The sequence below is a fragment of the Trachypithecus francoisi genome, unplaced genomic scaffold (genome assembly GCF_009764315.1).
Source record: "Trachypithecus francoisi isolate TF-2019V2 unplaced genomic scaffold, Tfra_2.0 Lachesis_group2, whole genome shotgun sequence".
In the NCBI taxonomy this organism is placed as follows: domain Eukaryota; kingdom Metazoa; phylum Chordata; class Mammalia; order Primates; family Cercopithecidae; genus Trachypithecus; species Trachypithecus francoisi.
Window position 1 is genome coordinate 101,638,342 of NW_022681465.1, and position 24,448 is coordinate 101,662,789.

The 24,448-nt window shown below is 44.5% G+C and overlaps 3 protein-coding genes and 1 pseudogene across 3 annotated transcripts in view; 1 reads left to right on the forward strand and 3 right to left on the reverse strand.

Annotated features, from left to right (window-relative positions):
- LOC117065226 (survival motor neuron protein) overlaps window positions 1-14,121 on the reverse strand; it is a 31,641-nt gene extending 17,520 nt beyond the window's left edge. The window contains exons 1-2 of the mRNA XM_033179818.1: window positions 13,884-14,121; window positions 793-864 (exon numbers count right to left, since the gene is read on the reverse strand). Coding sequence (XP_033035709.1) covers window positions 793-864; window positions 13,884-13,964 — 153 coding nt within the window. The 5' untranslated portion in view covers window positions 13,965-14,121. The remainder of the gene's footprint in view (window positions 1-792; window positions 865-13,883) is intronic.
- A 1,772-nt stretch (window positions 14,122-15,893) lies between these two features.
- On the reverse strand, window positions 15,894-15,977 carry LOC117066300 (annotated as a pseudogene).
- Window positions 15,978-19,979: 4,002 nt separating this feature from the next.
- On the forward strand, window positions 19,980-20,462 carry LOC117065227 (60S ribosomal protein L21-like). The gene has a single exon (XM_033179819.1). The coding sequence runs from the start codon at window positions 19,995-19,997 to the stop codon at window positions 20,460-20,462; it is 468 nt and encodes a 155-aa protein (XP_033035710.1). The 5' UTR covers window positions 19,980-19,994.
- Window positions 20,463-21,464: 1,002 nt separating this feature from the next.
- Window positions 21,465-22,061, reverse strand: LOC117065229 (mitochondrial import receptor subunit TOM5 homolog; the record flags this gene model as incomplete). Its single annotated transcript, XM_033179821.1, has 1 exon — window positions 21,465-22,061. A coding segment is annotated over one exon (267 nt), but the record flags the coding sequence as incomplete, so codon positions are not given.
- Between the last annotated feature and the right edge of the window lie 2,387 nt (window positions 22,062-24,448).

Here is a 24,448-nt window from a genome sequence, read left to right on the forward strand (position 1 = left end):
TTCCTACCCAATAGGAACACCTGACTTGATACCCAACTTACAGGATTTGGGATGATTAGATTAATTTAATATATGCAAAGCACATAGAGTACTGTCAGCATGCTACAAGTATTAATTGCCATACTAATGCTATTTATCTTCATCATTATTTTATTGAATGCTTGTTAAATGTTTAAAATTATAATCCAGGTTGTCCCTTTCCTGTTAATCTCAATTACAGGAATTCTATAGTTTGATACAATGTAAAAATACTAAAAGGAATACACTTTTTGTTTTCTGCGATGGAGTCTCACTCTATCGCCCAGGCTGGAGTGCAGTGGTGCGATCTTGGCTCACTGCAACCTCTGCCTCCCAGGTTCAAGTGATTCTCCTGCCTCAGTGTCCCAAGCAGCTGGGATTACAGGCACGTGCCACCACGCTTGGCTAATTTTTGTATTTTTATTAAAGATGGGGTTTCACCATGTTGGCCAGGCTGGTCTCGAACTCCTGACCTCAGGTGATCCACCCACCTCGGCTTCTCAAAGTGCTGAGATTACAGGAGTGAGCCACCATACCCAGGTAGGAATAAATATTTTAAATTTTATTTAAATTGCCTTCATAAAAAGGATGACATATATAAGCTATCAACTTCTAAAGGAAGATATCACCTGATTTAACTAACTCATATTACCATCTAATCTTCAAAATGAAAACTGAGTAACATGTACTTTAACACTTTACTGTATGTTACCAATTCCCTTCCAAATGAATAACAAGAGAAAATAAGAAAACGACTAAGTAAGCGTTTCATACCTTAAATGAAGCCACAGCTTTATCATATGCTTTTATCAATGCTGTATCATCCCAAATGTCAGAATCATTGCTCTGGAAAGGGTAAGAAATAAAAACAACTCATGTTCAGATAGGTTTAATCAGAAAATGTATGTTAGTACCAACAGTCATCTTAATCTAAACATAACCAAATTAAACTGAAAATGAGTATTTAAAATCCTAAATAAAGCCGCAGGAAACTTACCTGCTTAGAGGTTATGTGACTTTACTTCAAAAGCTGGACATAGGTAAATGTTCTAAGAATGAATGTCATAAAGTGAATGCCCCTACAATTTAATTCCTATCCATAGACCATGAGTAGATTTGTTCAAGGCCAGCTACACTTATTTCAATTAAGATCAGAAAAAACTTGACTTCATCTAGACTCTGGGAAAGCTGTTCTGACCTCAGAACCTATGATCCAAAGAATATTTTTTCTTTTGAAATTATAATGTTTCCAGATTATAAGGATACAAAATTGTTAATAGTGACTAACCAATTTTCATTTTATTTTTATTATTATTTTTTACTTCAATTTCCCTTTCCTGCTTTCCTGGTACCAGTTTTCTTTCTTTCTTTTCCTTTATTTTGTTTCTTTCTTCTCTCCCTCCCTCCTTCCTTTCTTCACTTCTCTCTCTCTTTCTCTTTCTCTGCCTTTTTTCTCCCCTCAAATTCCTGTGTTCAAACGACCCTCCACCTCAGCCCACTGAGAATATAGGTGCATGCCACCATGCCTGGCTAGTTTTTAAAATTTTTTTAGAGATGGGGTCTCGCCATCTTAGCCAAGCTGGTCTCGAACTCCTAGGCTCAAGTCATTCTCCAGCCTCACTCGGCTTCCCAAGTGTGGGAATTACAGGCATGAGCCACCGCACCTAGAAATATTTTTGTCCAGACATGGTAGCTCATGCCTGTAATCCCAGCTAATTGGGAGGCTGAGGCAGGAGAATTACATGAGCCCAGTTGTTGGAGGTTGCAGTAAGCAATGATTTTCCCATTGCTCTCTAGCCTGGGTGATAGAGCAAGACCCTGTCTAACAACAACAACGACGACAAAATAATAATAATAAATACTTTTTTAGCACTACTAGCACTGTGCAAGTCACTGAGAAATATATAGAAACATGTTACTGTTCAGTTATGATCTAACTAGGGATTTAAGACTATCACACAAGACAAAACAAAAAACAATATAAAACAAATCTGAACAAACATCAAAATGTGAAATACAAACAGTATTTTAATTAAAAAGGAAAGAAACTAATGTATACTGAAAGATCATATGCAGGAAACCGACCTAAGAAATAAAAACCACTCACGCCTGTAATCCCAGCACTTTGGGTGGCCGAGGTAGGCGGATCACGAGGTCAGGAGTTCGAGACCAGCCTGGCCAACATGGTGAAACCCTGTCTCTACTAAAAATACAAAAATTAGCTGGACATGGTAGCACATGCCTGTAATCCCAGGTACTTGGGAGGCTGAGGCAGGAGAATCACTTGAACCTGGGAGGTGGAGGTTGCAGTGAGCCAAGATTGCGCCACTGCTCTCCAGCCTGAGAGACATACCGAGACTCTGTCTCAAAAAACAAACAGAACAAAACAAAACAAAATAAAAAAACCCAACAGGATTTAGGCTGGGCACAGTGGCTTGTAATCCCAGCATTCTGGGAGGCCAAGGTAGGTGAATTGCTTGAGTTCAGGAGTTCGAGACCAGCCCAGGCAACAGGGTAAGAACCTTGTGTCTACTAAAAATACAAAAATTTTGGCCGGGTATGGTGGCTCACGCCTGTAATTCCAGCACTTTGGGAGGTCGAGGCAGGCAGATCACGAGGTCAGGAGTTCGAGACCAGCATGGCCAACAAGGTGAAACCTCATCTCTACTAAAACTACAAAAATAAGCTGGCATGGTGGCAGGCACCTGTAATTCCAGCTGCTCAGGAGGCTGAGGCAGGAAAATTGCTTGAACCCAGGCGGCAGAGATTGCAGTGAGCCGAGATTGTGCCACTGCACTCCAGCCTGGGCGACAGAGTGAGACTCCATCTCAAAAACAAACAAACAAAAAACAAATTTAGCTGGGCATGGTGGCACACGCCTGTAGTCCCAGCCACCTGCAGGGCTGAGGCGAGAGGGTCACTTGAGCCCAGGAAGTCAAGGATGCAGTGAGTGGAGACGGTGCTGCTGCACTCCAGCCTGGGTAACAAATGGGGGGGGGTGGAGAAAAAAACCAAAAAACCAGTACGATTTGCACAGGTAGACAAAATAGAACGCATTCCAAGTAAGAGCATGGACAAGGACAACAAAAAAGGCATGGAAGCAAAAATAAACACACTATAAGAATTTACTTATGTGAGGCCAGGCACAGTGGCTAATGCCTATAATCCCAGCACTTTGGGAGACTAAGGCGGGTGGATCACGAGGTCAGGAGATTGAGACCATCCTGGCCTGGCTAACACGGTGAAACCCTGTCTCTACTAAAAATACAAAAATTAGCAGGGTGTGGTGGTGGGCATCTGTAGTCCCAGCTATTTGGGAGGCTGAGGCAGTAGAATGGTGTGAACCCAGGAGGCAGAGCTTAGAGTGAGCTGAGATCGTGCCACTGCACTCCAGCCTAGGCAACGAAGCAAGACTGTCTCAAAAAAAAAAAAAAAAGAATTTACTTATGTGAGGTAAGTAAAATAGTCAAATTTATCGAATTAGAAAGAATGATGATTACCATGGGCTAAGTGGAAGGAGAAATGGGGATTTGCTAATGTAGAGTTTCAGGATGTAAGACGAAAAAGTTCCAAAGATCTATTGCACAACATGAACATACTTAATGTTACTGAACTATATACTTAAAAATGGCTAAAATGACAAATTTTTTTACTTCAATAAAAAATAAAACACACTGTTTGAGGGATCAGTGAGACAAGTCCAGATAGAATCCAATTCATACTATAAGGTAGAGTCGGATTTGGTATACTATAGAGTATTTTGGATTTGGTACAGTATTAGCCAATGAATTCCAAAAAAGTCTGTTATAAAATTCAGAGTTGTAATATTACTTTTTGTCATTTTCTTGTTTTTTTTTTTTTTTTTTAATTTGTTTGCTTTCTCTTGAGACAAGAGTCTCGCTCTGCCACCCAGGCTGGAGTGCAGTGGCACGATCTCAGCTCACTGCAACCTCTGCCGCCCAGGTTCAAGTGATTCTCGTGCCTCAGTCTCTCAAGTAGCTGGGATTACAGGCTCCCACCATCAAGCTGGGCTAATTTCTGTATTTTTAGTAGACATGGGCTTTCATCATCTTGGCAAGACTGGTCTCAAACTCCTGACCTTAAGTGATCCTCCCACCTCAGCCTCCCAAAGTGCTGGGATTATTGGCATGAGCCACCGCACCCAGCCTTGTCATTTTCCTGTTAATCTCTATTATATAGAGATAAACGTGTTCTAATATAAAACTGTCAATCTTGCTGTACGATAAAAAGTACTTATAATTCCAACCTGGGCAATATGGGAAAACCCCATCTCTACAAAAAGTACAAAAATTAGCTGGGTGTGGTGGTTCATATCTGTAGTCCTAGCTATTCAGAAGGCTAAGGTGGGAGGACCGCTTGAACCAGGGAAGAGGAGATTGCAGTGAGTGGAGATCAGAGATCATGCCACTGCACTCCAGCCAGGGTGACAGAGTGAGACCCTGTCTTAAAAAAAAAAAAAAAAGTACTTAAAATCATTAAGTCACTTTGCAGATAAGAAAAGTAATCACAAAGAGGTTAACTGACTTGTTTAAGGTTACATTCCGGCCGGGCGCGGTGGCTCAAGCCTGTAATCCCAGCACTTTGGGAGGCCGAGACGGGCGGATCACAAGGTCAGGAGATCGAGACCATCCTGGCTAACCCGGTGAAACCCCGTCTCTACTAAAAAATACAAAAAACTAGCCGGGCGAGGTGGCGGGCGCCTATAGTCCCAGCTACTCGGGAGGCTGAGGCAGGAGAATGGCGTAAACCCGGGAGGCGGAGCTTGCAGTGAGCTGAGATCCGGCCCCTGCACTCCAGCCTGGGCGACAGAGCGAGACTCCGTCTCAAAAAAAAAAAAAAAAAAAAAAAAGGTTACATTCCCACTTGGAAGGGAAGATGTTCCTTGGAGATGTGGTAAAAGGAATAAAAACAGGCTGGGGTCCAGTGGCTCACACCTGTAATCTCTGTCTTGAAAAAAAAAAGGGGGGGGAGGTAGGCGGGGGAGGCCGGGCACGGCCGCTCATGACTGTAATCCCAGCACTTTGGGATGCAGAGGTGGGTGGATTACTTGAGGTCAGGAGTTTGAGACCAGCCTGCCAATGCAGCAAAACCCCATCTCTATTAAAAATACAAAACTTAGCCGGGCATGGTGGTGTGCACCTGTAGTCACAGCTACTTGGGAGGCTGAGGCAGGAGAATTGCTGGAACCCGGGAGGCAGAGGTTGCAGTGAGCCAAGATCACACCACTGCACTCCAGCCTGAGTGACAGAGTGAGACTCCACCTCAAAAAAAAAAAAAAAAAAAAAAGGAAGCAAACAGTAGAAAATGAAGGGTGGTTCTGAAGAAATAAAGAAATCACAGAATCAGAAGACAGTGATATCAATAGAAGAGTGCAGGCTGGGCGTGGTGGCTCAAGCCTGTAATCCCAGCACTTTGGGAGGCCGAGACGGGTGGATCACGAGGTCAGGAGATCGAGACCATCCTGGCTAACACGGTGAAACCCCGTCTCTACTAAAAAATACAAAAAACTAGTCGGGAGAGGTGGCGGGCGCCTGTAGTCCCAGCTACTTGGGAGGCTGAGGCAGGAGAATGGCGTGAACCCGGGAGGCGGAGCTTGCAGTGAGCTGAGATCCGGCCACTGCACTCCAGCCCCCGCGACAGAGTGAGACTCCGTCTCAAAAAAAAAAAAAAAAGCAAGATACACAGACAGACGGCAACTCAAACTCCTCATATCTCAACTGTTATTGCCAGACCAGGAAACAAGTAATTTCAAAACGAACAGAAAACAAACTGACAGAAGAAAAAGTAATACTGATTACAAGGTACCCAAGGACAAATATATCTGACTGAAAACCTAAGGAGCACTAAAGCAAAGGCATGAAAAAGAACTAAAGGAATAAAAATAAATAAAAAGCAAAATGGTTGATAAGTTGGTAAACAGTATTTATTTAACATATGTACACATGGGGTCCCTGAAGAATAAAAACAAAACAATCTCCCTGGTGGTCTAGCGGTCAGGAATTAAAAAAAAAGAAAAATTCCTAGGTATGGGAGGAAGAACCCCCTCCCATCCTCAGAGCCTCTAAGCAAAAAGACTAAGTTACAAAATTAAAAAAATCAGTTATCATTAGACTTTCTCATAGAAATTTATGGGGAAAAAGTATGAGCCAAGAATTTTACATGCAGCCTAGCTGTCTTGAAGTAGCAAGACTAAGACAAGTTTAAAATGTAGAATACTGTACTCACTAGCCTTTCCAGGGCAATCTACTGAAAATAAGCTTCATCCAACCAAGATTGACCAGGGAAACTTGGGTTTTAAAAATAACACAACTGGCCAGATGCAGTGGCTCACGCCTGTAATCCCAACACTTTGGGAGGCCGAAGTGGGTGGATCACCTGAGGTCAGGAGTTCGAGACCAGCCTGATAAACATGGAGAAACCCTATCTCTACTAAAAATACAAAATTAGCTGGGCGTGGTGGTGCATGCCTGTAATCCCAGCTACTCGGGAGGCTGAGGCAGGAGAACTGCTTTAACCTAGGAGGTGGAGGTTGTGATGAGCCAAGATCGCGCCACTGCACTCCAGCCTGGGCAACAAGACTGAAACTCTGTCTCAGAAAAACAAAAAAACAAAAAACCAGAATTGTTAGCATCAAATATATTTAATTGTGGATCTAAGAGAAAAGTAGTATATTTTTTTTTTTTTTTTTTTGAGGCGGAGTCTCGCTCTGCCGCCCAGGCTGGAGTGCAGTGGCCGGATCTCAGCTCACTGCAAGCTCCGCCTCCCGGGTTCACGCCATTCTCCTGCCTCAGCCTCCCAAGTAGCTGGGACTACAGGCGCCCGCCACCTCGCCCGGCTAGTTTTTTGTATTTTTTAGTAGAGACGGGGTTTCACCATGTTAGCCAGGATGGTCTCGATCTGCTGACCTCGTGATCCACCCGTCTCGGCCTCCCAAAGTGCTGGGATTACAGGCTTGAGCCATCGCGCCCGGCCGAGAAAAGTAGTATATTAAATTGAAAAGCTGATTCTAAAATTTATGTGGAAATACTAACGACACAAATAAACCAAAGCTGGACAATTTACATTACCTAACTTTAAGACTGTAAACCAAAAGTAGCTGAGACAGGTTTCAATCAATTTAGAAAGTTTATTTTGCCAAGGTTAAAGACGCACCTATGACACAGCCTCAGGAGGTCCTGATGACACGTCCCCAAGGTGGTGGGGTACAGCTTTGTTTTACACATTTTAGGGAGACATGCAGCACCAATCAATATATGTAAGATGTATATGAGTTCTGTTGTTAAAGGCGGGACAACTCAAAGTGGGGGTAGGGAGGTTTCTACCTCATAGGAAGATTTAAAGATTTTCTAATTGGCCACTACTTGAAAGAGTTATTATCAACAGAAAGGAATGTCTGGGTTACCATAAGGGGTTGTGGAGACAAAGGTTTTATCATGCAGATGAAGCTACCAGGTAGCAGGCTTCAGAGAGGGTAGGTTGTAAATGTTTCTTATCAGACTTCAAGAGTCTGTTCTATCAGTAATTCCAAAAGGGGAGGAGGGTGTGATGAGACATGTTCAACTCCCCCTTCCATCATGGCTTGAACTAGTTTTTCAGGTTAATTTTGGAATGCCCTTGGCTGAGAGGATGGGTCCATTCAGTTGGTTGTGCAGGGGGGTCCCTATAATTTTATTTTTGGTTTACAAGACATACTCTGAAGCTATAGTAATTAAAAGTGTAGTACTGACATCAATATAGGCTAATAGACAATGTAACAGAATTTAGAGTCAGAAATAGCCCTGTAATATTATGATTGATTTTAACTAAAGTTACAAATGTGGTTTAACAGAGAAAGCATAGTAGTTTCAAGAAATGATGGTAAAACTATTGGAAATCCTTATGCAAAAACACACCAAATTTCCACCTACATTGAGCCATATATAAGAATTACCTCAAAATGGATTACAGACCTAAGTGTCTAAAAAAAAAAAAAAAAAAAAATTAGCCAGGCATGGTGGTGTGTGCTTGTAATTTCAGCTACTCAGAAGGCTGAGGCAAGAAGATTGTGCGCAGGAGGTGGAGGCTGCAGTAGGCTGTGTGATTGCACCACTGCACAACAGCCTAGGTGACAGAGTAAGACACTGTCTCAAAAAAAAAAAAAAAAAACCCAAATGATTTGAACAGACACTTCACCAAAGAAGATATACGGATGGCAAATAAGCTCATGAAAGGATCAACAGCAGCACTGGTCATTAGGAAACGCTAATTAAAATCACAAGACGCCACTACATCTATTATAATGCCTAAAATTAAAAAGACTGACCATACCAAGTGTTTGCAGGGACACTGAGCAAATGGAACTTTCATACATTGCTGGTAAAAATGCAAAACGGGGGAGCTGTTCTGAACCTATTCTAGGGGCTGTCTAACTTTTGAATTGTTCTTTGCTCAATTAAACTCTGTTACATTCAAAAGTAAAATGGTGCAACCACCACTTTGAAGAAGAGTTTGACAGCTCCTTAAAGACTTAAAAATACATCTACCCTGTGACCTAAGTATTTACTCAAGAAAAATGAAAGCGTATGTCTATATAAAGTCTTTTTAAAATTTTTTTATAAAAAAATTTTAATTTTTGATTTTAAAATAAAAAGACAGGGGCTTCACCATTTTTCCCAGGCTGGTCTCAAACTCCTGGGCTCAAGTGATCTGCCAGCCTTGGCTGTACGAAGTCTTATACACTAATATTCACAGTGGTTCTACTTGTTAACAGTCCCAAACTGGAAAAAGCCCAAATGTTCACAACTAAGCGATGGATACAGTATAGTATATACATGCAATGGAACACTACTCAGCAATAAAATGGATGAAAATCAAAATAGCTATGCTAAGTAAAAGAAACATGACAAAAAAGGTACTTATCATTCCATGCTTATAAAATTCTTAAAAATGCAGGCTAATCTATGGTGACAGAAAGTAGATCAGTGGTTGTCTGGGGACAGGACAAGGAGTGATGAGAAGGCTCACAAAACATCAATCCAACTGAGGCCATTATGCTATAAGGAAATCCAAACCAGCCCACACATTGAAACCACATAAAGAAATCTTCATGAGACTACTTGAAAACAAGAGATAGCCCGCCAATCCCTAGTTGCTCAGTCCCCAGCTACTGAAGCTCTAGCAACTATGTAGGCACAACCACGAGACAGCTGCACGAAAACTGCCCAGCAAGGCCCTCACAAATTCCTGACCCACAGAAACAATGAGAAATAATAAAATGTTCTTTGTTGTTTCAAGCCACTAAGTTGTGGCAGATTCGTTACACAGCAACGGCACCCAGAACAGAACATCAGGACTGCCTTTATATCTGATTCTCAGTCACTTCCAGCAGCTGAGATTTCTCAAATTATTCCCAACACCCTGCCATCTTCTACCTTCTCCTACCACTTCCTGAAACTTCCACTGTGCTCCCTTAAGTAAATAACAAAATCCCACTCTTTAACCTCTGAATCATCCCTTCATTTCTCGCTCTAAGTAAAATTCAACTCCCCGAGGATGTCTTTTCCTTCGCAGTCATCTCAAATGTTAGATGGTTTCCTCTTTTCTCCTCCACACTCTTCATATCACGGTACCTAACAGAGATGTGGGAAAGAAATCTTCCCTGCTCCTTACTTGCACTTCCAGATTATTCTCCTCCATTCCCCTCTAAAAATTCCCAGCTTTGAAAATCCTGGGCCGGGCGCGGTGGCTCAAGCCTGTAATCCCAGCACTTTGGGAGGCCGAGACGAGCGGATCACGAGGTCAGGAGATCGAGACCATCCTGGCTAACACGGTGAAACCCCGTCTCTACTAAAAAAAAATACAAAAAAAGCTAGCCGGGCGAGGTGGCGGGCGTCTGTAGTCCCAGCTACTCGGGAGGCTGAGGCAGGAGAATGGCGTAAACCCGGAAGGCGGAGCGTGCAGTGAGCTGAGATCCGGCCACTGCACTCCAGCCCGGGCGACAGAGCGAGACTCCGCCTCAAAAAAAAAAAAAAAAAAAAAAAGAAAATCCTGACAAAAAGTAGCCAGGCATGGTGGTCAGTGCCTGTAGTTCCAGCTACCTGAGAGGCTGAAGTGGGAGAATCACTTGAGCCTGGGAGGAGGTTGTAGTGAGCCGTGATCGCGCCACTGCACTCCCATCTGGGCAAAAGAAAAAGGCCCTGTCTCGGGGGGTGGGGGGGTGCGAGGGGGGTGGAATCTTGTCACCAGACTCACAATCTATTATCACTTCCTTTTTTTTTTTTTTTTCTTTGAGACGGAGTCTTGCTCTGTCACCCAGGCTGGAGTGCAGTGGCCAGATCTCAGCTCACTGCAAGCTCCGCCTCTCGGGTTCACGCCATTCTCCTGCCTCAGCCTCCCGAGTAGCTGGGACTACAGGCGCCGCCACCTCGCCCGGCTAGTTTTTTTTTTTTTTTTTTGTATTTTTAGTAGAGACGGGGTTTCACCGTGTTAGCCAGGATGGTCTCGATCTCCTGACCTCGTGATCCGCCCGTCTCGGCCTCCCAAAGTGCTGGGATTACAGGCTTGAGCCACCGCGCCGGGCCTATTATCACTTCCTACTGCAGTCATCTACAGCATCCTGAGTCACTCTTCCTCATTCCTTAATATTTACATTGCAGTTCTCTCTCCAACACTGCCATAATTTTTGGTGATTTAAATATCCATGTAAATGATCCCTTCAACTACCCTATATTTTCAGGGTTCTAAACTCCTCTCCACCACAATCTTGTACATCCCATGATGTGGTTTGGCTCTGTGTCCCCACCCAAATCTCATGCTGAATTGTGATCCCCAGTGTTGGAGGTGGGCATGATATGAGGCGACTGGATCATGGGGGTGATCTCCAATGATTTAGCACCATCCCCCAGTGCTGTCTCCTGATAAGAGTTCTCACAAGATCTGGTTGTTTTAAGGTATGTAGCACTTCCCCCTTCTCTCTCTCTCCTGCTGGTCACACGAAGACTGTGCTTGCTTCCCCTTCACCTTCTGCCATGACTGTAAGTTTCCTTAGGCCTCCACAAGAGAAGCCTGTACAGGCCGCAGAACTGTGAGCCAACTAAACCTCTTATCTTTAATAAATACCTGGTCTCAGGTATGTCTTTGTAGCAGTGTGAGAATGAACTGACACATCCCCAAATCTCAGCTACTCACTCGCTTCAACAGCATTTATTTATTATAACCCATAACCACAACCTCTCCATAAATGCAGTTTCAAGAATCCCACTCTCTTAACCATCACCTTCTAGGCTCTGCAACTTACTCCTACTAGCGGTTTAATGGGGACAATCATTCCATTTCACTAGGACTGGCAATACATTGATCCTCTCATTTTTTTTTTTTTTGAGACAGTCTCGTTCTGTCACCCAGGCTGGAGTGCAGTGGCGTGATCTCAGCTCACTGCAACCTCCACATCCCAGGTTCAAGCGATTTTCCTGCCTCAGCCTCCTTAGTAGCTGGGACTACAGGCACCTGCCACCATGTCCAGCTAATTTTGTTTTTCCCCCCGAGACGGAGTCTTGCTCTGTCGCCCAGGCTGGAGTGCCGTGGCGCGATGTCAGCTCACTGCAACCACTGCCTTACGTGTTCAAGTGACTCTCCTGCCTCAGCCTCCCAAGTAGCTGGGATCACAGGCATGCGCCACCACACCCAGCTAATTTTTGTATTTTTTTTTTTTAAGATGGAGTTTTGCTCTTGTTGCCCAGGCTGGAGTGCAAAGGCATGATCTTGGCTCTCTGCAACCTCCGCCTCCCAGGTTCAAGTAGTTTTTCTGCCTCGGTCTCCCGAGTAGCTGGGATTACAGATATGTGCCACCACGCCCGCTAATTTTTGTACTTTTAGTAGAGACAGGGGTTCACCATATTGGCCGGGCTGGTCTCAAACTCCTGACCTTGTGATCTGCCCCGCTCGGCCACGCAAAGTGCTGGGATTACAGGAGTGAGCCACAATGCCCAGCCGATCCTCCCACTTTTTAAACTGTCTCTTAGGGTCTTAATATCCTCATTTCCTTTCTTAGCCAGCATAAATTCCACGGTCAATTGTTAAGATAACTGGTTTGTCCTTCTCCCCCTCACTTCTTCATATCCACGTGGTAAAACTACAACCGTATTAATTTCAACTCTCCATTTACTCTGTGGCTGCCCTCATACACACAATCTTGCTGTCTGGTCTCCTTCAACTCATGACCACGAATCTCAAGTAGGCCTTTTATGTTGCCTAGCAACATTTCCACTAAACTTCCCTGTCCAATCCTTGCCCACTCTTCTAAAGAACTATCTACTTCCCAACTTCTCTTTCCTCTCTCATCCTAGCTCCTAGCTGATAATCTTGCTTCTTTCACTAAGAGAACAGTAAGAATCAAGAGAACTTTCAAAATCTCCTGCCATCCTATCTGCCCATTCACATATCATAGATGTGTAACTATATAGCTGTCACCAAAAGCACCGCTAATGTTTCCAACAAAGGCCAAATCCATCCCGTCTTACCTACTCTAGGACATTGCTCTAGCAATTCTCTTCTTTCCAACATCAACTTTCCCATTCTTACTTTCCCATCAATCCACAAGCATGCTGAAACACGTTGCTCCCATCTTAGTGCAGTGGCTCACACCAGTAATCCCAGCACTTTGGGAGGCAAAGGTGGGAGGATAGCTTGAGCCCAGGAGCCCAAGGCTGTAGTGATTCATGATTGCGCCACTGGCACCCCAGCAGCCTAGGCAACAGAGCAAGACCCCCTCTCTCAAAACCACACACACACAATTGCAATTCCTCTTAACTCACTTTCCCCTCCATTTATTGCCCAATTTCTCTACCCTCCATTTATAATAAAATTTCGTGGTGGCTCACTCCTTCAGTCCCAGCTACTCCAAAGGCTGAAGCAAGAGGGTCGCTTGAGGCCAAGAGATGGATGCTGCAAAGAGCTAGGATCACGCCACTGCACTCCAGCCTGGGCCACAGGGAGTGACCTTGTCTCTAAAAAAAAATTTTTTTTAAAATAAAATTCCTTGAAATATGTCTACCGATGTTTTTGTTTATTTTAAGACAGGGTCTGGCTCTGTCGCCCAGAGGCGCAATCACAGCTCATTGCAGCCTCCACCTCCCTGAGCCTTCCAAGACCTGAACCTTCTAAGTAGCTGGGACCACAGGCGCGCACCACAACGCCTGTGTAAATTTTGTGTTTTTAATTTTTGTGGACTCGGAGTCACACTATGTTGCCCAGGCTGGTCAAATGTTGCCTTGGATTTCTCTTCTCCTATTCTCCAACTCACTCCAGTCAAATTCACCCCCACCATGCTATGCCCAAGACTGAACGCCTGAGAAATCTGCTCTACTGGCAATCTGCTCTTTCCTATCTCAGTAAAAAGCAACTGTATCTTTTCAACTATCCAGGATAACCTCCATTATCGAATCTATCTGAAAAACCTGTTGTCTCCGATTTCAAAATATATCCATAATCCAAATACTTTAACTCTGTTAATAACATCTTGATCTAAAGTCCAGATCATCTTAACAGACTCCTAAGTGGTTTCCCTGCTTCACCCTGGCCTAATGCCCTCACCTCCCCGACACCAGCCAGAGACGGGTGAACAAAATAAGTTACTGCCAAGTCGCGGCAGGGCCTCCACTCAACGTCATCAAGGAGCCCAAACTGCTCGAGGAAGGAGCTTACGGATGGGGTTCGCAGGGAACGGAGTGGGAAAAGACGTAGAAAAACGCGGACAACTCCAGTGAGCGGATTGACTTGATGCCGTCCCGCGGCTGTGGAAGGAGAGTCGGGCCGGAAGAAGGGTGCTGCGAGCGCCGGTAGGGAGACTGCGCTGGCCGCGACCTCACCTGGCCTGTGCCGCGCCGGAACAGCACGGAATCCTCCTGCTCCGGGACGCCGCCACCACTGCCGCCGCTGCTCATCGCCATGGTAAAGTTGCGGGTGCGCAGCGTGGGGCCCCTTCCCTTCTTCGAGTGACGACTTCCGCCGACCGGGGCTTCTGGGAGCGGAACAGCACGGTGGCCTGGAGGACCGCTTGACGTAACTTCGCACGCTTTGTACGAGTTGTTATCGCCCTCCCACCTTTGTGGCGTGTAATTTTAATTTCCCTCAATCCTTTCATTTCACTGTGTTATATATTTCCTTTCTTTTTTTTTGTTTTTTGTTTTTGTTTTGAGACATAGCCTCGCCCTGTCACTCAGGCTGGAGTGCAGCGGCGCGACCTCGGCTCACTGCAGCCTCGATTTCTTGGGCTCCAGCGATCCTCCCACCTCAGCCTCCCCAGTAGCTAGGACTACAGGCGTGCGCCACCACGCCCAGCTATTTTTTGTATATTTAGTTGAGACGGGGTTTCGGCATGTTGCTTAGGCTGGTCTCTAACTCCAGTGTGTGTATGTGTGTGTGTGTGTGTGTGTATTCCCGCCCCCCCCACCCCCGCCCACTGGAAAAGTAAATGGTACGCTCCTACTAGGAATTTAAAACCTGCTTGATCTATATAAAGACAAACAAGGAAAGACAAACATGGGGGCGGGAAGGAAGGCTGATCCTTAAACACTAGAAGACATTTGACCCTCCAACCTTTTTTGTTTGTTTTCAGACAGAATCCCGCTCTGTCACCAGAGTGCAGTGGCGCCATCTCGGTTCATTGCAGCCTCGACCTCCCGAGCTCAAGCGATCCTCCCGCCTCAACCTCCGAAGTACCTAGGACCACAGGGGCGCGCCACCACGCCCGGCTAGTTTTTGTATGTTTTGTAGAGGCAGTGTTTGCAGCATATTGTGCAGGCTGGTCTCGAACTCCTGAGCTCAAGATATTCTGCCTGCCTCTGGCATCCCAAAATGCTGGGATTACAGGTGTGAGCCACCTTGCCCAGCCTCCAGTTTTTTTTTTTTTTTTTTTTTTTTTTTTTTTAACAAAGAGTCTTGCTCTGTCACCCAGGCTGGAGTGCAGTGGCACGATCTCAGCTCACTGCAACCTCCACCTCCCAGGTTCAAGCAATTCTCCTGCCTCAGTCTCCCGAGTATCTGGGATTACAGGTGCCCGCCACCACATCTGGCTAATTGGTGTATTTTTAGTAAAGACAGGGTTTCACCATGTTGGCCAGGCTGGTCTTAAACGCCTACCTCATAATCTGACCACCTCGGCCTCCCAAAGTGCTGGGATAACAGGTGTGAGTCACTGCACCCGGCCTCCAGTATTCTTTATTAAGCATCTACAGTTGCTAAATGGCTTACATGTACATAGTGTGTGTATATATATATATATATATATATATATATATATAAAGTCTATCAAAGGAACTTTGAGGGCTTCCCCCCAAATACCCTTGGCTTCTATATAGTATACAAGAAATATCTGTGGAGGAAGGGGAGAATGGGATGATGTTGGCCAAGTGTACAAAAATGGTAACTAGGTAGAAGTAATATGTGGAATGTAATCATTTCACAATGTATATCTAAACATCAAATTGTACACCTTAAATAGATACAATTTTTAAGGGTCCAGTGTGGTGGCTCATGCCTGTAATCCCAGGACTTTGGGAGGCCAAAGTGGGTGGATCACTTGAGGTCAGGAGTTCGAGACCAACCTGGGTCAACATGGTGAAACCCCGTTTCTACTAAAAATACAAAAATTAGCCAGGTGTGGTGGTGCAGGCCTGTAATCACAGCTACTTGGGAGGCTGAGGCAGGAGAATCACTTGAACCCAGGAGGCGGAGGTTGCAGTGAGCCAAGATTACGCCACTGCACTCCAGGCTGAGTGACAGAGTGTGACTCCATCTCAAACAAATAAATACATACAGTTTTTATATGTCAAAAAAGTTAAATTGTCACAAGATAAAAAAAAAAAATTTAAATCTCATGTCAGGAGAGTAATGTGCCAAAGGTACATCTCATAAATCAACATGAAAACCCAATTATCACACTTTATGAACTATGAAAGGATCAAGATAATTTAAAAGTCAAAAAGGCTGGGCACGGTGGCTCACGCCTGTTATCCCAGCACTTGGGGAGACTGAGGCAGACAGATCACTTGAGGTCAGGAGTTTCAGACCAGCCTGGTCAACATGGTGAAACCCCATCTCTATTAAAAATACAAAAATTAGCCAGGCATGGTGGAACCCACCTATAATCCTGGGTACTCAGGAGGCTGAGGCAGGAGAATTGTTTGAACCCGGGAGGTGGAGGTTGCAGTGAGCTGAGATCGCACCACTGCACTCCAGCTTGGGCGACAGAGTGAGACTCTGTCTCAGAAAAAAAAAAAAAAAAAAAAAGTCAAAAAAATGTGCATTTTTGTAAAGCTTGCTTATATTTTTCTCAATCATAAAAATTCTCACAATTGCATTTGACATCAAAATTTAAACAAATTACATGGACATATTCCATGATGGTTAAAAAAAGAAATTTAAACAAAATATAGAACCAGGTTTCTTTTTGTTTGTTTTTTAAATTTTTTGTTTTTGAGATGGAGTCTCGCTCTGCCGCCCAAGCTGGAGTGCAGTGGAGCGATCTTGGCTCACTGCAACCTCCACCTCCTGGGTTCAAGTGATTCTCCTGTCTCAGCCTCCCAAGTACCTGCGATTACAGGAGTGCACCACCACGCCCAGATAATTTTTGTATTTTCAGTAGAGACGGGGTTTCGTCCTGACCTTGTGATCCACCCGCCTTGGCCTCCCAAAGTGCTGGGATTACAGGCATGAGCCACTGTGCCCAGCTGTTTCTTTTTATTTTTATTATTTAGAGATATAGTTGACATACTATAGAATTCATCATTTTAGAGAGTACAATTGAATGGTAGATTGAATGGAAACCTTAGTATATTCACAAGGTTGTGCAACCATCACTGCTATCTAATTCCAGAACATTTAATCACCCACAAAAAAAAAACTCTGTCTCCTTTAGCAGTACGCTGCCATGCCCAGCTATGTTTTGGGAGAGAAGGAGTCTCCCCATGTTGTCCAGGCTGGTCTCAAACTCAGTTGCTTAAGCAGTCCTCCCGCTTGAGCCGCTGTGCCCAGGCCTGAGTTACTATAAGAGTTACTTCGTATGATAGACAAATCACTCAAAACATAATGAGGTAAACTGCCAAAAGAAACCATTTTACCAGATTTGAAGGCACTTAATGTAAATGCTGAATTTAATTTTATGTACTGGAATCAGTCTTTTTTCATATGTAATTTTCACACCAAAAATCTCTCTTCAGTGACTCTTGGACCTCTCTCATGATAAAGTAAATGATGCTGGGGCGGTGGCTCACACCTGTAATCCCAGCACTTTGGGAGTCCGAGGCAGGTGGATGACATGAGGTCAGGAGTCTGAGACCAGCCTAGCCAACATGGCAACACCGCATCTCTACTGAAGATACGAAAGTCAGCCAGGAATGGTGGTGCATGCCTGTAATCTCAGCTACTAAGGAGGCTGCAGCACAAAAATCACTTGAAACTGGGAGGTGGAGGTTGCAATGACCTGAGATCATGCCACTGCACACCAGCCTGTGAGACAGAGCAACACTCTTGCCTCAAAAAAAAAAAAAAAAAAAAAGGGCCAAGTATGGTGGCTTATGCCTGTAATCCTAGCACTTTGAGAGGCTGAGTGGGAGAGAGAGGATCATTTGAGCCCAGGAGTTGGAGACCAGCCTGGGTAACATGGTGAGGCCCCATCTCTACAAAAATTAATTAGCTGGGCATGGTGGTGTGGGCTTGTAGTACCAGCTACTCAGGAGGCTGAGGCAGGAGGATTACTTGAGCCCAGGAGGTCAAAGGCTGCAGTGAGCCATGTTTTTGCCACCGTGCTCCAGCCTGGGCAACAGAGCAATACCCTGTTTCAAAAACCAAAAAAAATGGTAGTACCTACATGTGAAGATTGCATATAATAAAGATTATAAAGCAGAGAGAAAAACTGCACAGTTCACCAAAAAGAAAATCCAAATGTCCACTAGAGATCTGAGAAGATGCCCAACCTCTAGAGCCAAGGAATTACAAATTGAAAACTAAGATAACATTTCAGGGCCTGGCATGGTAGCTCATATCAGTAATCCCAGCACTTTGGGAGGCTGAGGTGGGCGGATAACTTGAGGTCAGGAGTTGGAAACCATCCTGGCCAACATGGTTAAACCCCGTCTCTACTAAAAATACAAAAATTAGCTGAGTGTGGTTGCAGCGCCTATAATCCTAGCTACTTGGGAGACTGAGGCAGAATAATTGCTTGAACCTGGGAAGCGGAGGTTGCAGTGAGCCGAGATCGTGCCAGTGCACTCCAGCCTGGGTGACAGGGTGAGGCTTCATCTTGAAAAAACAAAAAATTTCAGGAAGAAATTGTGAACCAGGCGTGGTGGCTCATGTCTGTAATCCTAGCACTTTGGGAGGCCGAGGCAGGAGGATCTTTTGAGCCCAGGAGTACAAGACCAGCATGGGCAACACAGGGAGACCCTGTCTCAAAAAAATAAAAAATAAAAAATAAAAAAATGTGAATAGTGTCACAATGAATAAAAAAGAAAAAAAAATTAAAAAGAAAACCCAAAAAAACTAACACACCATTTTCCACCCTGTTTGGCAAAACTATCAGGAATTAGTAACATTTGATGTTAGCAAAGTATGGGGAAATGAACTTTTATCCTCTTATTGAAAATATCTGTTTATAGTCTGGCATGATGACTCATGCCTGTAATCCCAGCAAATTGGGAGGCCAAGGTGGAAGGATTCCTTGAGGCGAGAAGTTTGAGACCAGCCTGAGCAATAAAGTAAGACCCCATGTCATTAAAAAAAAAAAAAAGAAGAAGAAGGAAAGACTGCCTGGCGCAGTGGCTCATGCCTGTAATCCCAGCACTTTCGGAGGCTGAGGGGGGGCGGATCACTTGATGTTGGAAGTTTGAGACCAGCCTGGCCAACATGGTGAAACCCCACCCCGTTTCTACTAAAAATACAAAAATTAGCTGGGCGTGATGGCAGGCACCTGTAATCCCAGCTATTCAGGAGGCTGAGGCTGGAGAATCACTTGAACCCTGGAGGCAGAGGTTGCAGTGAGTAAAGATCACACCACTACACTACAGCTTGGATAACAGAGTGAGACTCCATCTCAAAAACAACAACAACAAAACCCAAAACATCTGTTTAAAGTTTAAGACATGTATACCTGTGAAAGTTGATTACATAAATTTGGTCATTCTTGAAATACTCAACTAAATCAGACTTGAAGGGCCAGGGGGAAGAAGCATTTGGGATACACAGCATCTGCTTCAAGAATTAAATTTTCCACAAGTCCAACTGCTGAAACAGCCTTCTGTATCCCTAAGACCAGTTTTACCTAATAGCTGCTGAAATGAACTGCCATGACTCTAAGACTGGTTTTACCTACCACCATCACTCACCAATCAGAGCTTGCTAGCTCCCACAAGCTCTAGTGTGACTGAGCTTTCTTCCAAAACAGTATGTAACACTGTTCTTTCTCATAAAACTCTGAACCTTCTTTTTTTTTTTTGAGACGGAGTTCTGTTCTTGTTGCCCAGGCTGGAGAGCAATGGGGTGATCTCAGCTCACTGCAACCTTCACCTCCTGGGTTCAAGCGTTTCTCCTGTGTCAGCCTCCTGAGTAGCTGGGATTACAGGCATGCGCCACTATTCCCAACTAATTTTGTATTTTTAGTAGAGACGGGGTTTCTCCATGTTGGTCAGGCTGGTCTCAAACTTCTGACCTCAGGTGATCCACCTGTCTTGGCCTCCCAAAGTGCTGGGATTACAGGCGTGAGCTACAGCGCCCAGTCCCAACCTTCCCTTTATTCTCCTGATCATAACAATGATCAGCCTGGTCTGTGTGTATGCCCTGAATTGCAGCTCTTGCTTACCAAATTTTAGAGATTTGTCTCTATATGGTATTTGGCATTGACATAACTATTTCCTAGGAATTCTATCTTTAAAAATCCATTCTTGCTTTCGGCCGGAACTGCCATCTTCCAGTAATTCGTCAAAATGACGAACACAAAGGGAAAGAGGAGAGGCATCCGATATATGTTCTCTAGGCCTTTTAGAAAACATGGAGTTGTTCCTTTGGCCACGTATATGCAAATCTATAAGAAAGGTGATATCGTAGACATCAAGGGAATGGGTACTGTTCAAAAAGGAATGCCCCACAAGGGTTACCATGGCAAAACTGGGAGAGTCTACATTACCCAGCATGCTGTTGGCATTGTGGTAAACAAACAAGTTAAGGGCAAGATTCTTGCCAAGAGAATTAATGTGCGTATTGAGCACATTAAGCACTCTAAGAGCCGAGACAGCTTCCTGAAACGCGTGACGGAAAATGATCAGAAAAAGAAAGAAGCCAAAGAGAAAGGTACCTGGGTTCAACTGAAGCGCCAGCCTGCTCCACCCAGAGAAGCACACTTTGTGAGAACCAATGGGAAGGAGCCTGAGCTGCTGGAACCTTATTCCCTATGAATTCATGGCATAATAGGTGTTAAAATAAATAAATAAATAAAAGACCTCTGGGCTGAAAAAAAAAATCCATTCTTTTTTTTTTTTTTTTAAAGCATCCCAATATTATTGTGTGGGAGTCTAAGTCTCTAAAAAATCCATTCTTATAGAAATGAAAGCACCAGTAAATGGGAATAAATATGATAATCTACCTCACAGAATTGTTTGTAGTGGCAAAAGTTGCAAACACCCTAATTGTCTAGGAGTAAGGAAATGATTGAATAAATTACTGCACATCTCTACTAAAGTTAAATCTGTAAGTACTGAAGTATAAGCATGGCTATTTTTTTTTTTCTTTTTGTGGAAACAGGGTTTCACTGTCACCCAGGCTGGAGTGCAGTGGCACCATCTTGCGTCACTGCAACCTTTGCTTCCTGAGTTCCAGTGATCCTTGCACCTCAGCTCCCAAGTAGCTGGGACTATAGGCACGTGCCACCACACCTGGCTACTTTTTGTTTTTGGCTTGTTTTTTAATTGGTATGTTTATTTAAAATATAGACTAATGGGCCGGGCGTGGTAATCCCGGCTCACACCTGTAATCCCAGCACTTTGGGAGGCCGAGGCAGGCGGATCATGAGGTCAGGAGATTGAGACCATCCTCGCTAACACGATGAAACCTCATCTCTACTAAATATACAAAAAATTAGCCTGGCATGGTGGCGGGTGCCTGTAGTCCCAGCTACTCAGGAGGCTGAGGCAGGAGAATGGCGGGAACTCTGTTGGCGGAGCTTGCAGTGAGCCAAGACTGCCCCACTGCACTCCAGCCTGGGTGACAGAGCAAGACTCCATCTCAAAAAAAAATGAATAAAAATAACAATAATAATAATAAAATAAAATGTAGACTAATGATCCTGTGCTTAAATGTCATTGTGGTTATGTGCTGATGTCCGTAAAACATAATTTATAAGGGACTCTTCATAAATACACTCCAGACAGAAGGGTAAACAGAAATGACTGACAAGACAGTGCCATTTCAGACATACTTCCTTTAATTATTAATACTTGCTAGAAAATGGAGTTTGACATTATCTACAATTATACCAATATTCACAGAGGCCAACTGTCATAGGCATACGGGCACACCATGACCAGGAGGCCTTGTTTCAGACTTCCCAAATATTTTTATGTTTTAGCTATTAAGATCAGTTACCAGAGCCAAACTTGTTCTTAACAAGCAGAATTTTTATGTCCATTCAAAGAGTCTCTTACACCTTTCTGGGCCTATTTACTTGCAGAGGGCAGTAGAAACTGTAACCAGATTCTTCATATCATGCATTCACATGTGATGTCCAATCTTCATATGCTGTCCAATTTCTTTAAGATAAATGGAGTGACTCGCAGCAGGGCCGCGTAGATGAGAAAGTTCCATATGGAGGAGATCATATCCTCGTGCATCTTCCGTTTCATCTCCTTGGGGTCCAGCTTCTGGGTAAGGCCCTCAATCTGGAAGATCGGGGCTCTGACCAGCCTTCGGCCGCCTTGCTCTGCTCTCCCTAGCGGCCCCCTCACACCCGGAACTCGGCCTATCCCCTCCCTTAAGCTAATTTTTGTATTTTTAGTAAAAACGGGACTTCACCATGTTGCCCAGGCTGCTCTTGAACTCCTGAGCACAAGGGATCTACCCACTTCAGTCTCCTAAAGTGCTCAGATTACAGGCATGAGCCACCTCGCCTGGCCCAACATGGCTATTCTTTTTTAAAGTGCTAACTTATGGCCGGGGGCTGTGGCTCATGCCTGTAATCCCAGCACTTTGGGAGGCCAAGGCGGGTGAATCACGAGGTCAGGAGATGGAGACCAGCCTGGCCAACATGGTGAAACCCCGTCTCTACTAAAAATACAAGAAATTAGCGGCCGGGCGCGGTGGCTCAAGCCTGTAATCCCAGCACTTTGGGAGGCCAAGACGGGAGGATCACGAGGTCAGGAGATCGAGACCATCCTGGCTAACACGGTGAAACCCCGTCTCTACTAAAAAAATACAAAAAACTAGCCGGGCGAGGTGGCGGGCACCTGTAGTCCCAGCTACTCAGGAGGCTGAGGCAGGAGAATGGCGTGAACCCGGGAGGCGGAGCTTGCAATGAGCTGAGATCCGGCCACTACACTCCAGCCTGGGCGACAGAGCGAGACTCCGTCTCAAAAAAAAAAAAAAAAAAAGAAAGAAATTAGCTGGGCGTGGTGGCAGGTGCCTGTAATCCCATCTACTTGGGAGGCTGAGGCTGGAGAATCACTTGAACCCGGAAGGCAGAGGTTGCAGTGAGCAGTGATCACGCCACTGCTGCAGTCCAGCCTGGGTAACAGTGCGAGAGTCTGTCTCAAAAAAAAAAAAAAAATTACCTGGGTGTGGCGGTGCATGCCTGTAATCCCAGCTACTAGGGAGGCTGAGGCAGAAGAATCTCTTGAATCCAGAAGCAGACATTGCAGGGAGCCGAGATCGCACCACCGCACTCCAGCCTGGTGACAGAGCGAGACTCTGTCTCAAAAAAAAAAAAAAGTGCTAAGTTACATCTAAGTTTCCTATTTTTGTTTAAAAAAACTCCTTGTAGTGGGTTGAATGGCGGACCCCAAAATGATACATCTGTCCATCTGATATGCATGAACGTGACCTATTTGAGAAAATAGTTTTTATAGATGCAATTAAGGATTTCCAGATAAGATCATCCTAGGTTAGAATGGAACCTAAATCCAATAGCAAAAGTCCTCATAAAAAGAAGGGAAGAAGACAGAAAAGAAGACCACAAAGACAAAGGCAGAGATAGGAGTTATACTGCCATAAGCCAAGTAATACCTGGAGCCACCAGCAGCTGGAAGAGGAAAGCAAGGATCCTCCCTTGGAGCCTTCAGAGGGAGGTGTGGCCCAGCTGACACCTTGCTCTCAGATTTCTGGCCTCCAGAACTGTGAACAGAAATATTTCTGTTGTTTTAAGCCAATAAGTTTGTGGTAATTTGTCACAGCAGCTCTCAGAATCAAATACATTCCCACATCCCTTATTTATGTGTATGTGTGTGTATGCATGTTTGCATGAGCACTGAGAGAAGTATACCATTTTTAACATTGGTTAGTTCAGGGGAATGAGACTGGCTTATTGAAGGCTGAGAGAGTATACATGTGTGTATATAAATTGAGTGTATTTAAATTAAGTATACAGAAGTAAATTAAGACCACAGTGAGATACCACTACCTCCCACCAATATGGATAAAGGACTGATAATACCTAATGCTGGTATGGAGCAATGGAACCTTCATTTATTGATGGTGGTAAAATGGTATGGTCATTAAAAACAAACTAAAACAAGGCCGGGCGCGGTGGCTCAAGCCTGTAATCCCAGCACTTTGGGAGGCCGAGGCGGGTGGATCACGAGGTCAGGAGATCGAGACCCTCCTGGCTAACACGGTGAAACCTCGTCTCTACTAAAAATACAAAAAACTAGCCGGGCGCGGTGGCGGGCGCCTGTAGTCCCAGCTACTCGGAGGCTGAGGCGGGAGAATGGCGGGAACCCGGGAGGCGGAGCTTGCAGTGAGCCGAGATCGCGCCACTGCACTCCAGCCTGGGCGACACAGCGAGACTCCGTCTCAAAAAAAAAAAAAAAAAAAAAAAACAAACTAAAACAAAAACAACAAAAATGCAATTGTTTGATGGTACCTACTAAAAAATGTGTGTATATGTGTGTATAGACACACACCCTATCACCCAGCAATTCCACTCCTAGCATATACTCAGTAGATAGCGTGTTTAAGACCACCACAAGATATATAAAAATGTTATGGTAGCATTATTCATAACAGCCCCAAAGTGGGAGCAATTCAAAGATCCATGAAATGTAGAGTAACTAAATTATGGTATATTCATATAACAGGATGCTATACAGCAGTGAAAAAGGCTGAACTGCTGCGTAGCAGCAAAATAGAGGATTCTTGCAGACATAATGTTGAGCCAATGAAGCTAGGCTCACTA

Excerpts from the sequence above, each read along its gene's own strand:
- LOC117065227 (XM_033179819.1), top strand. The coding sequence starts at position 19,995 with ATGACGAACACAAAGGGAAAGAGGAGAGGCATCCGATATATGTTCTCT.